The sequence below is a fragment of the Chelon labrosus genome (assembly GCF_963514085.1).
Source record: "Chelon labrosus genome assembly, chromosome: 1".
Taxonomy (NCBI): Eukaryota; Metazoa; Chordata; class Actinopteri; order Mugiliformes; family Mugilidae; genus Chelon; species Chelon labrosus.
This window is the reverse complement of record NC_140337.1, coordinates 23,138,894-23,152,260: the sequence shown is the minus strand read 5'-3', so window position 1 is coordinate 23,152,260 and position 13,367 is coordinate 23,138,894. Positions and strand designations below refer to the sequence as shown.

At 43.3% G+C, this 13,367-nt stretch overlaps 1 protein-coding gene across 8 annotated transcripts in view; it reads right to left on the bottom strand.

Annotated features, from left to right (window-relative positions):
- pde5ab (phosphodiesterase 5A, cGMP-specific, b) overlaps window positions 1-13,367 on the bottom strand; it is an 88,166-nt gene that overhangs the window by 49,500 nt on the left and 25,299 nt on the right. For all 8 annotated transcript variants that reach the window (XM_084545987.1, XM_084545988.1, XM_084545985.1 and 5 more), the window contains exons 2-3: window positions 9,129-9,645; window positions 7,367-7,540 (exon numbers count right to left, since the gene is read on the bottom strand). In XM_084545987.1, coding sequence (XP_084402113.1) covers window positions 7,367-7,540; window positions 9,129-9,645 — 691 coding nt within the window. The remainder of the gene's footprint in view (window positions 1-7,366; window positions 7,541-9,128; window positions 9,646-13,367) is intronic.

The window sequence follows — 13,367 nt, the reverse complement described above, 5'->3', positions numbered from 1 at the left end:
CAGCCTACTGTTGGACGGGTGAGATTATATTATCATTAGCTCCAACTACAACAAATGAAGTTAAATAACTGAGGTTCAGGAACAGGACCACGCCTCAAACACCCAATTACTCGCACCTGCCTATATAGACGCACCTAACCTCTCCTCGAACGTTTGACTCAGTTCTCAAACCCCTCCATCCCGACCCTCTCTGTTCTCTCTTCTCCTTTACAATCTCTTTGCAGGAACTGGGGGTCAAGGAGCCGACGCCTCCAGAGATATGCCCCCACCCTGAATCTCTCTCCCAGGGTTCCTACGTCCAGTCGTCCAAGGATCATCATCAGTCGATACTCAGTTCTCTTTTCCTTCCCCTCGACCCCTCGATCCCTCGACCCCTCGACCCTTCCGTTCGATCTCCTATCTTTCCCTTCTCTTTAACCTGGTCAAATAAACTTCTTTGAATATCGAGAGGCGTGGTTCTTGTTAGCGAAGAGCAATTTAGTTAAAGTCACCCTGGTTTGAAGTACAGAACGAAAGTCCACACAGCGCCATGGAAATCAAGCCAACTAGCGCTTCAGCAGCTTAATTACAGAACAACAAGCGGCTGCCGATGCCAGGACCTCATACCACTTGCAGTCGACCGTGTTTTAATTTTTTTTCACATAATGTTTGTGCCGTGTGATCAAGGAACACTCTGCTGGCCCGCATCTGATCTTCGCCTCGAGCCTCCCCGCTTCAATCCAGCTGCTTCTCATCCTTACATCCTTTACATGAACGCATGCAGCTGTCAGCATTATGCAACGCAAAAAATTCCACTCATCTCCCTGAACGCGCCTCGCATAGCTTTAATTTTGTTAGTGTTGGGTATCAGTCAAGAAGAGGCCAACGCCTTTGTCGGTTAAAGAGCGACGAGTAGCTTCTGAAGGCTCAATTAGGTGCTGGTGGATGGATACATGTTTTATTTAGAGGACTGTTCTCCTGTTCAACTCTTCCACCCACCGGCTGACCTTTAAACACTCAGCTTCTCTCCGTCCAGTCCCATTATCCTCCAGACTGTGTTTGCGTGTGAATACAGCCGTGACTAAAGGAGGAACACTCCAGTGATTTTCCAGTAACACTCAATAGATTCTTTATTGTATTATAAAAAGGCTCCCTTTTCTTGTGTCACCGCATGATTTCTGCACATATTGCATTCCAGGGTTCTCAATAGCTGTGTACTGTACACTGCAGAGGCATTTCAGCTATTCTGTTATTACATGGCAGACACACACTGTACACAGTGGTAACAATGGGATCTCTACCACTGTTTTCAGTGACTCAGACCAGCAACCTCTTGCAGATCTTTGTTGCAGCTAGCTACACAGCTATTTGAGCTAATGCTAGCTTCATAAGTCGCTAAGTTTACTTGCATTTCACTGGTCTTAGTGGATACTGAACCACAAGATGGTGTGAAATGTCATATCTCAATCTTATCTCTGGCTTTACATGGTCTATCACGCTCCAACAAAAAGAGTTTTAAACTGCTCTTTCGAGTTGACAGCATGGTGGCCTCCATGTGACCTAGTTTTAAAGAACATCACACGATCAACTAGCAAAGGTTAAAATAATAGTGCATATCCACCAATAATCTTTCAGGCATGCCCCATGAGGTACCCAGATATTCTGCACGCTTCTGCAAAATTGGGCCATTGAGCATTACAACCTCAACTGAGCAGGTGGAGAGCTGATGCCACCAGACGATTTCCCATTGAGTAGACAAATGGGATGAAATAAACTAATCACAGAGGCCGTCTAGACTTTCTAAATGTTAATGGGGCAATTGCATAAAAGTCTAGAATAATTTGAAGAGATTTATGGTGCTGAGAAAAACAAATTGGCCATTGTACACCTTCTCCATGTCAATGCAAAGCTCAATAGGTCAGCCGCCCCTTGTAATAGCTGCTTCGCTATGATTTGACAGTCACTGTTCAGAAGAGGACTGGCAATAAATTTGCATTGGATTGAGTCACAACGCTACCAGGAAAGATGTTTAACGTGAAAAGACTTCGAGTGGCTTGAATTGCATAACCTCTCCTTTGTTCCTGTTGTTGTTTCTATTCATATAGAAGGTTGAACGGTGCATTTTCTAAAGAATTTTGATCTTTCAAAAACCATTTCCCAGTGACTAAGTCTGGCGCAGCTCAACGCAACCTTTAAGTACAGCATGCTACACTCCAGAGCGAGAAACCTTTTAGCTGTCAAAGTTTACATACGCAATTTTGCGTCAAATTCCAAGAAAATGTGGCCGGATCAACTGAAATCAAAGCAGAACTCAGTAAACGATAGATAAGTCCTGTATTTCCTTCCCACAAGATTCCCATTTGGATGCAGCACAGTGGAGGCATTGATAAGGTCACCACCCCCCGAGCCACTTCGCAGATTGCTTTGGCTGCAACTGTTGCCAGACACATAGTTAGTCTAGCCCATGGAGGGATGTGCTACTATAAACAGACAGAGGGGGGTTGTTTCTCGCAGTGCTACTGAAATCAGTGTAATCTTGAGCAGACCAATGGGAAGCTAAAGATCCAATCAGAGGGTTGGGGAGTCCCTCAGATTACACAGGGGGACTTCCTGGAAGCATATCACATTCCACAGTAGCACACGGACATACAAGCACATGATGTGCAGCAGACACACTAAAATAATCTAGATAAACAATGTGCAGATACACGCCAATATTGATTTGCACAGATGTATTTTTATGAGCACACAAAACCAGAACTGTGCACACACACACACACGACAACAACAACAACAATGCGGGCCGTTGCCAAATACTAACACACTCCCACACAAACTAAAGTGTGCACTCATCTGGAACTCATACACTTTTCATTTCATCTGGCATATTCATACACCCATTGATTATGCACAAATACAAAAATGCAAAGATGTGCACACACTCGAAAACACACTCGAACTCTCAAGTGCACTTAATAGGTGCACACTCACACACACACAGACGCACACAAAACGAGCTAACTGGAGACAGGTGGACCATCCCATCAACCACTTTTGTCCTCTATTTGTCATTTGTTTCTCTGCCATCATCATCTTCGGGTTGGCAGGCAACCAGATGGCAGAGCTATGATGGTACACAGCACTCTTAAATCTTCTTTAGAAACATATTTTAATGGACGCAATGAATCAGAAAGTCTAATTTGTTTGGTTTTCGAACAAACTCGTGCTCAAGGATGCATGGAGCAGTAGGGCGGGAGTCCCAGGTACACAAAGTCAGTTTCAAGGCACTGTACCAGACAATAGTAGAGGCACTACTTTAAAACAAAGCACCTTTCACAATGTTAGAAATTCAAGATCAAACGTTGCTACATCTACAAACTAATACATTGGAATATGTCATGAAATGAGGATTAACATACTGACAAAGGCTCACATTCGGCGAAAGTCAGAGGTTATCCACTAGCACTAGCACGGTCCAAATCCTATCGACAGCTGTTAAAAACTATATAAGCTAAATATATCGACAGCACACAGTATTGATAATGTGATAATGTGTTCTATTGTGTTCTATTCGTTTACATTGTTGCTGTGCTTGTAGAGCACGTTTTTTTGTCCTTGATGTCAGTGAATGCACCACACAAGAGCCGCATATTAGCAGTGTCAGACTGACGGTGTTTATGGTGTTGACGTGGGTTACGGCCGTCAGCAGCCTACGCAGCTTCCTTTGTGTGAGACACTACAGTATGTATTCAGGTCAAGAATATTGACTTCATTGTTGCAAAGCATTGCTTTCTACTGGGTTTTTATTCGTGACGTCTTCAGAGACAAGTCGGAATCGACTTTTACCACACGTACAAACGGACTCAAAACTCTGTGCAACCTCTTTGAAAACGTCTTCAGTCTCCTGTTTGTCAGGATTCATTTTATGCTAATCAATAGCCTCTTTATGTCATGAAGATGAAGATGTTTCTTTAAATTGTGAGTGCACTTTAACAATCAATCAATCAATCTGCTGAGGATGAAGGGGGTCAGATTACACAAACCCATGTGGTCTATATCAATCTGGTTACGGAAGCTGTAAAAGCTGTCAATATTGGATGGAAATGAAACGCACGGACTAAATATAAATACGCACGGCGTAAATATAACCTAATTCTCCAGGTGTTTAATGCACATCTGACATTTGACAGTTGAAATGTCATCTGTCTGATCATAAACGCTACTACCTGTAACCTGTTAATATTGATATATTTTACTTCATAGTGACCAAAGACTGTATAAAGATGGACGACAGAACCGCTCCTCAAAAGTGAAGTCAAAGCAAGTAGAGCTCCCCCTGGTGTCTGGCTGCAGTATAGGTCATAAGCTCCACCTCCTCCATGTTAGTGGATGGGACTTGGGCCAAACTAAAACACTAAAATACACGTCAAATCTGTCATTTTAGGTAGTTAATATAATGTTGATATATGTTCAAATGTCAATGTTTTGGATAAGTTTCGTTTAAGTTAGTTATTTGACGCTATAGAAACAGGATGTGACATAATGGCGACCAGCAGCGTCAGTTTGACCAATGCAAAGAAGTGGGGACGCATTGTCCATATTTATATACAGTCTATGATAGTGACAATTTAATAATGTATACATCTCGGTAAACCTAATGTCAGCCTCCGTTCCCGATCCCTGCTACTATTCCTGCATCACTGGTGCACTTTGCTCCAAATAGCGCAGAAAAACGGGAGAAGAAGCAGTGATGTCATTGCACTCGTTTCTAATATCGCTCCTGTGCTTTCAGGACCTTCAGTGGAAACAGCTGCCGACACCTTGAAACAAGACAGAGTATCGAGAACAGGACACGCTCGATGACAGAATTTCCTTCATCGACTGATTTATGCTGGAAAAGGTGGAAGTGTATAATTCCACAGACTATATTTTATGCGCCGAATACAAATACTGCTTCCACACTGCAGTTCGTTGCCGAGGGATATATTTTTCGACACGAGATTCAATGCACACACACGCTTGGCCACATGCTCAACTTTACACGCACACCAAAAAACAATATAACGCACTGATAAACTCACATGCACATATAATAGTCAATCTATTTCCATCCTATCCGTACTCGAATCTCACTATCTGAAGTGTATCGCATGTTACCAGAAGACTGGAGGACACGGTTACAAATAAAAGCTGAGAAGCAGACAGAGGAGTTAAAGGTCACTGGTTCAATCTGCAGAGGTCACGGCGCTGAAATTCAATCTGCAACTACAAACTTACTCAATGGCCGTTTAAGACTAACTCGCCTATCTTATTCATGCAGACAACCGATATATCAAAGAATAGTTATTATCATTTAGGAAGCATCTGAGCAAGAGGAACTTAAATATTTTTGTTGATTAGCTGCTATCACCAACTTCCGTTTCACTTCCATTTCAACATGAACATTAATAGCACCACCTGATCTAATGTTTGTATGTGAATGTTCTGATTTTCTTGATTTTTCCTTGGCAACACGCTTAAAAAGTCAGACTGGTTCAGCCATTGATAGTCGTTGATTTTAGAGGAAGAGAAACCAGATCGATCAGGTCATCACGATGAAGCGGTCATGGGTTAAAATGTCACCAGATACTCTGCAGCTACGAACTTAAAGAGAGAAATAAGGACATTGTGTGTGTGTGTGTGTGTACGGGTACGGATGAACCCTCCAGAGAAGCACTTTGACCCGCTTGCCCTTCTTTGGTTCCTCCCTTACTCACTCCTGTCTGTGCCCTGTCAGCAGGAACCGTGGAATACACCCAGAGCGCAACACACTGCAAACTACCTCATTACAGGTTCCAGCGACATCCATGGTGACCCTGGTAGTAGTTAAATTTAGAATAACTGCCTCAGTCAACTAGTTGAATTGGAGTCTGCTGCATGTCCATCTGGACTGATAAAACACTGTATATGTAGTGTACATTATTAAAATGATCAGGTCGGTATCAGGCTTCAGCCAAGCCCGATCTTTTGCAGTTACTTATTTTAGGTCTGCCCTAAACCAAAACCACATCCCTGTAGCGTCAAAGCATCTTAATCTTCTTCTGTTTTAGTGGCTAGTGTCAAAAGTGCCAAAAAAACCAACAAAGAAGTAGAAGAAGACCCAAACTCACATGACTAAACACAAAGAACTTTGCTCTGGAAAAGGTATCTGTACTTTACTTGAGTATTTCTTTTTCTGACGACTTTTTACTTTTACTCCCTACATTTGTACACAAATATCTGTACTTTCTACTCCTTACATTGGAAAAACAGGCTCGTTACTTTTTTAACCTCCACGGATGACAAGACGTAAAAGAAGTGACATGATCGGACATGACTAGAGCATTGGACTAGAGAAGGAAAGTCGACGATGCGTTTCGCTTCCTGGGTTCTTCTTCTTCTACTGTTTTGAACAGGCAGCCTGTTGATTAGTTTGAGCTCTGCTGCCACCTAGTGACTGGAGGCTTGTTTATCGTTCAAGCATCAATAAAGACACTAATACTGAAAGTCCACCTGACCCCACTATTTGAGAAGTACTGGTCTAATGTGAAAAAAACAAATTCATGTATGGTGTGGTTTGTGTTGCTATTATTAGCTTTTTGAGATTTTTTAGAAGCTAGTTTACAACATTAGCAATGCTATGGGAACACATTGTTTTGATAGTATAGCTAACACTAGCTAGCAGTTTTAAAACAACAACCCAGTAACCTAACCCTCAATTTATTATTAAAAATTATCCAGATGCTCATGCAGGACATCTGGTCAATTCAGTCTAGATTATTCTGCTAGAACTTTTTCATTTTGCAAAATTATCAACGGATGAATTGTTTCATTAATGGCAAAATAATTTTTACTTTTTACTTAAGTACATTTCAGAGCCTGTACTTTCTTACTTTTACTTGGGTAAAGGTGTTGAATCAGTACTTTTACTTTTACCAGAGTATTTTTTTACACAAGTATCCATACTTTTACTTAAATACAGAATGTGAATACTTTTGCCACCTCTGTGTAGTAGAGAACACAGGTTTTCTGGAGCCAAAGTATGAGCTACCCTCTCCTCGCCGCATGAGCTTCCTATTTATTGGACCTAATACAGTTGCACTGTGCACACGCAATCTAAGAAAAAGGGTTTCCAGGTTAGGAAATTCTGTTATTTAAGATTGGATCGGACAATGCTGAATATTAAAAGATCGGTATCAGATCAGAGGGCAAAAACATCCCTAATGTTAAGAAAAATAGTGATTTTGCACAACATTATGTCAAAGTCAAGTAGACCATTAGACATTTCTATAAAAATATTGTCATATTTAAAGTATAATTTGTTGAGTAAGGGAACTTTTGATCTTTGACTCTTTGGCTAAATCCTCACCTCGTAAGCATTCTTGATATTGAGCGGTTGTCCCGTGGCGGCTACGTGTCCCACGATGCCTTTGTTCCACTCGAGTCTGATGCAGTTACTGGATGACTCCTCCAGCGTGGATCCCTCGGCCACGTCGAAGAGCCGGCTGACCAGGAACTTCCTGTTGGAGCTGTCCTCGCCCACCTGGGACCACACAGCCACACAAATTATGCGGTCACGCAATTAAAACAGGAAGATGAAACGGCATGTTATATTACAGTGACTGAGGATGTAGCCTCTTTACTGCATAAACAGATCACTGGTTGATTTAATGCACTGCTGTCATGCTATCGTGGCTAAAAATGGATTGTTATTGTGAAAACGCACAATCTCCAGGCAAACGTAGAGGAACAGGAACATTTATACCAATAGATTTACTAAATATATAACTAAACTAAATTATTTTGTGTAGTAATGAGAAGGTTTTATATATGCAACAGATTCAATCAAAAGTCCATAGCCATTCTAGCAACGCTGTGCGACAGTCCTACACAGAAATAATGTGAGCTGGATGCTAACAACCTAGCTGCAGTATCATACATGACTAAATGATAACATGCACACATGCTAACTTTCCAACTATGACAATGCTTCATGCATTAGAAGTTTCGTGTGTAACCTTGCTAATATTTGCTAGATATTTGACCATAAAGTCAGTTTTGGAAAAACTGAAATGTTCACAGTTTGTCCACCATTACCTTTCACCTACATTTGTCTGACGTCAAATCCAACACCCTATGTGGACTTTAAAATATGACTCTGTTGTAACTTTGAATTTGAATTGGACTCCTGTCGTTTACACACTCTGATTAACAGATTCCTAACATTTCAATCATATTTCTTGCTAAAAGAATGCAGATCGTTTTGGTGAGTCAATACTGATCTTGCAACCAGATATGTTTATGCAAGCACACACCTCATCCTGAGAATATGTTTAAAATATGAATGAACCATTGAACGATACAACTACCTCTTTCTTTCTAAGAACAATCTAAGGCCGTGCAGAGCTGGAGCTAGGAGCTAATTAGCTTAGCTTAGCTTAGCTTAGCAGGGAAAACAATGGTGCCTTCAAATGGGGTTTTCCGTGTTCATGAGAAAAAGCCATATGAACCCAGGAACTGCGGCATGCTGTTTTTAGAAATGGCAGGGGTCATGGAAGTTGAAGGAGTGAGAAATTTGTTCTTGTTGTCGAGGAGAGCAAGAACAAGAACAAAGAGCTCCTCAAGAGCTCCAGCCGAAGCCAGCCCATGTTTTGCTTTGTTCAGATTTCAAAGAATGCACCAGTCATTTTCTCAAGGTTACAAATGAACTGGTGTTTTCTGTGTGACTTCATATTCATATTTCTCAAACAGTTAAACCATTGCACGCCCCTTTACAGAACTCATAGAGTGAAGTAGTAATCAGGGATTTACACTAATCTTCCTTCATAAAAGTGAAATAACATACTACTGTGTGTAGTAGGACTGTATGTGCAGCTAATTCTTAGTGCATTTGCAGGGCACTTGATTTATATGACGACAGCACACTTAAATTTTCCTGCAGAAGCTATTGAATAAACCATTTCATTCACTATTTTGGGATCTTACTGGTTTTTCTAGCCGTACAAGGACATTAAGTTTCATGGTGCTTGTGTTACAGAGCATACTGTATATCCTCCTGTCTCTTATCCTCCTTCCACTCCAGTTAAAGCAGTTAGAAAGATGGCTCGAAGCACACCCATTTCCGTTCCTACCAGAAACAGTGAATAGCGGTCTGCGACGATCAGCTCATTGATGTGGAGGAAGATCTTGTGGCAGAGTGCTGTCACATCCAGATGACTCGACACGTCCTTCACCAGCTCCAGCAGCCTGGCGCAGCGGTCACCCCCGCTACCACCTCCATTGCTGCCTCCCCCACCAACACCACCCTCACCCATCACGGAGCCCCGGAGAGGGACTGATTGGCGGTCGGCGTCACTCAGAAACGTCAGAGAGCCCTCAGAGTCTTTGACAACGATGGGCCTGAGCGGGCGGTCGAACTCCGAAGCCGAGATTTTGCGAGTAGGGGTGCCGGGGACCGGGCTGGAAACAGTGGCCGGGGAGGGGCAACGGTTGTCCAGGAGGTTTAGGGTGGGTGGGAGGATGGTTAAGGCAGAAGTGGGGCAAGGGTCTGTGGTGGACTGGTGGATCCGCTGCTGTGGAGGATTTTCTTTGGAGGCCGATGGCTGGATGGTTTGGACGCGCTCAGAAAACCAGGCATTCACCATCTCCCTGTTGAAACAGACGGGAAAATGTCTTTGATATAGGCATTCTGTATCTGTACTAACTTTTACATAGTGTTAAGTGTAAGACATGACTGTGCAGGTTGACCCAGGCTACGAAATTATCTCTGAACCACCAGTCTGGACTTTGGAGGAGCCCAGCGGTTTAAGGCAGCAAGACGTTAGCAGCAGATCTAACTTTTCTTTTAAGCTGTAAGTTGAAGCCACTGCAAACCAGATTTGTTCCAGCACATCCAGCAACACCGTGTGGTCAACGGTCACAGCCCCTCCTGGGGCCAATGACAATTGGTACTCACCAGTCCCAATGGGAGTAGAGATGCTCTAACTCCGCTGTTTGGCCATAGCCTTTCGGCCATTGTCAAAGTCTGTCAGGTCTTTACATGTGCCCATTTCTCATACATCCAGCACACTGACTGCACTGTTGTTACCAGATAAACAGCATTACTCAGTTGCGTAGCAGCACCTTTTCTATCTCTGCATTTAACCCATACATTCGTACACACAAGGAGCACACAGGCAGCCAAATGAATGCCAACCTGGGAGTAGCTCCTGGGGTAAGGTACCTTGCTCGAATGAACTCCAGCCATGGATTCGCAAACATCTAATCCACAAGTTCCCCTTCCCCACAAGTCCATACATAGACGTTGTCAAAACAGAGTATACACTGAAGGTATAGACACCACACTGGTTGCCAGGTAGGATATGATTGGAGCTGCAATAGGAGCTGCAAATACAACTGAAAAGACTAAATAGTACTATAGTTTTCTCCATCTATACATATGATCTTGACTAACTTTTGTGGTAATGACAATGACTGATTATTGAATAATGAAGCTCATTTAACTAAATAAATAAGTCCATTGTCTGTTATGTTCATATTTATGTCACCACACACAGCTGGACTGCCTTCCAATGAATCCAGCTGACCCAGACTAAAACAAAGAGGCTGACATGGTCTCCCACGATCGGAGCTCCGATCCATAATGTGATGATAAAGGGATGACATGACGATGACGTCACCCGGAAACACAGAGGTCATTGAGACACTTCGATCCAAATAAGTTTTCAAAAATAATAATCCAAATAATATATTTTCCCGACCAAATTTAACAGTCCCTTCTCGGAGACATGGCCTCAAAGGGGGTTTTATTGAGGTCAGGGTCACAGTGCTGTCAAACCAAAGAGCACATTCAGCATAGCATGGAGAAGCACAGTGTAGTGTTTTGCACTAAACAGACTCTTCACCGTGTTTCCAGGATAAAATTAAGAGTAGACTGATTTTTAACAACAATACGACAAAATGAGCGACGTTGGACGGTTACTGACAACTGTAGCATCCTAGTTAGCTGCTTTCTGCTCTGAAACTGATGCCGTGCTTTAGCATATAACTTTTTCCGCACAGTGTCCATGAATGAGTGGGATGGAAGATGATCTAGCAGGAAACTGGTAATACCGGACTGGTTAAATAATGTGCAGCGGACCACAGTGCCCAAGAGTTTGCCAATATCAGCTAACATAGCCTTCATAAGCTGCTGGTCGTGCTAAGCTAAGTTAGGATGCGTTAACAGAACTCCTGACTGTATTGCACGGAGGAAAGTCGCGTTTTTACTTCACGTGAAACCAATGTTTCAATTGCAAGTAGAAGAATGTGTTGGACAATGAATTTGAATCCAAATGAGCTTTGCTTGCTTGAGCTGGAGGCAAATTTATCTGCACGTACCTCCGCCGCCTGCAAGCCATGTCCTCTCCAACAATTTCTGCACAATCTGTACGTCTGAAAAACTTTTCATTATACGATGACAGAACCTAAAAATCTATCTTTCAGCCTTTGAGCTGCACATAACAAGCAGCTCAAAAGAAATGTAACACAAGTGAGCATGGGGAAAAAAAGTGAAGGTATAGAAGAGATGATCACAAAAGACACACGCAATTCCTTACAAGGAGCGCAGACTAGCATTAAATCTGAAATGAAATACACCGATCAGCCACAACATTAAAACCACTGACTGGAGAAGTAAACCTAGACCAGACCAGGCTCCTCCACCCCATAGCAATGAAACTACTTGATGGCAGCAGCCATCCCCAGCAGGATGCAGCCTGACACAGACACACACGGCCCCCCCACTAACAACATTGTGTTGCCGGACACCACAGGACAACCTCAGAAGGCCCATGTCCAGTCTCTGATGAGTCACAACTGTTTTGGAGGCACAAGGGAGACCTACACAATATTAGGAAGTTGGTCATAATGTTATGCCTGATCGGTGTACACAGTGATGTCAAACACCAGTGATAGAGGAAGCAAAAATATAACAATGATTATATTCTTAACAGTCGTCATTACATTATATAATCCCCAGGCTACGTATCAGACTGTTTTTATGTAGTGTGTGTGGGTCATAACGCCTTGTTGTGTCTAATGTGGCTATTTATCTAGTGGAACAAATATAATGCGAGTGAGTGTGTGTGTGTCAGACAGGGTGCATGTTTGTGTGCAAACAATAAAATTTAATGCGATTACGGAGATTCTCTCTAATCAGCCAACACATTGTCTGATCGTCCCACCCACGCACACTTCAAGCGTGCACTCTGCTTCACCTCGAGCTCTCAAACGGGCCAAAGGTCACGTGACTCATTCGGGTTCTCGTCCCGGGATTTAAGAGGCCTCTGCTCACCTGAGCGGAAGGGCCTAACTGTGGCATCTCAAGGCCCGGATCCAGGCTGATACAACTTGTGACAGCAGCGTGTCAGAGCCGGTCAGGTTGAGTCCTCCTTACTCCATCTCCCGTTGAGCTGCCGGCCTCCCCACAGGGCCGACCCTAATGCATCCAGGGGAGGTGTGGCTGAATCAATACCTCTCTAGAAGAAATGCCTCTCAACCAGAATGGCAGAACGGCAGAACGGCTGATGTGTGCAAACCCTCCTGCACCGAACTTTCTCGCTTTCACAAAGCCGTCAAGGGGTAGGGACGTATGTCTTCCGACAACGCTTTTTATGGAAATATTCCAGGATGTAGACGGGATGTTTCGCGAGCTAAGTGAAGCCACCATGGTGGTTTGAGTGGATAAATGGGTCTGAAGGGGTTTGTCGCTAAAACAAATAAAGACCCAAAGTGTCTTGTCAAAAGCGCTGCCAGGCTGACGACATACCCAGATACGCCTTACATAGCTGCCAGTGCTTGGGGAAAGCCTGATTTGGGATCTGTGTGTGCGTAACAAATTAAATGGCTAATTTGCCCCGAGCCGCGCTCTCCGAGGTCTGAAGCAGGCAACAGAAATAAAGTGCTTTCATTTATGGCACAGGCGCCCTTAAGGAAGGCTCGTATAATTATCACCAAGGACCCATTCAGCGGTAAGTACTCAGAATTAAACAGAATCGCTGGCCTCAGTAAAAGTTAATGATTAAAGGGCCCTGTGCAACTCTCTCTACGAGCTGTTGCTGATTGAGAAGTGGAAATTAAATCATGATGAGCTGCACTGCAGCGGCTCTGACATCCAGAGCCCTGCAGGTAGACGTCCCTAGCCCTAGCCCTAGCCCTAGCCCTCTGTTTACCTCCACCACTGGAGAAGATGTTTACTGTTATAGAGAGGATCAGTCCTGCTTGAGTAGAGACGTAAAGTATCACACAAACAATCTAAAACTAACAAAGGGAGCAGTGATTGACAGCCTGGCTGCACACAAAAAGACTTTATTTGCAGAGAATCCCGCAGG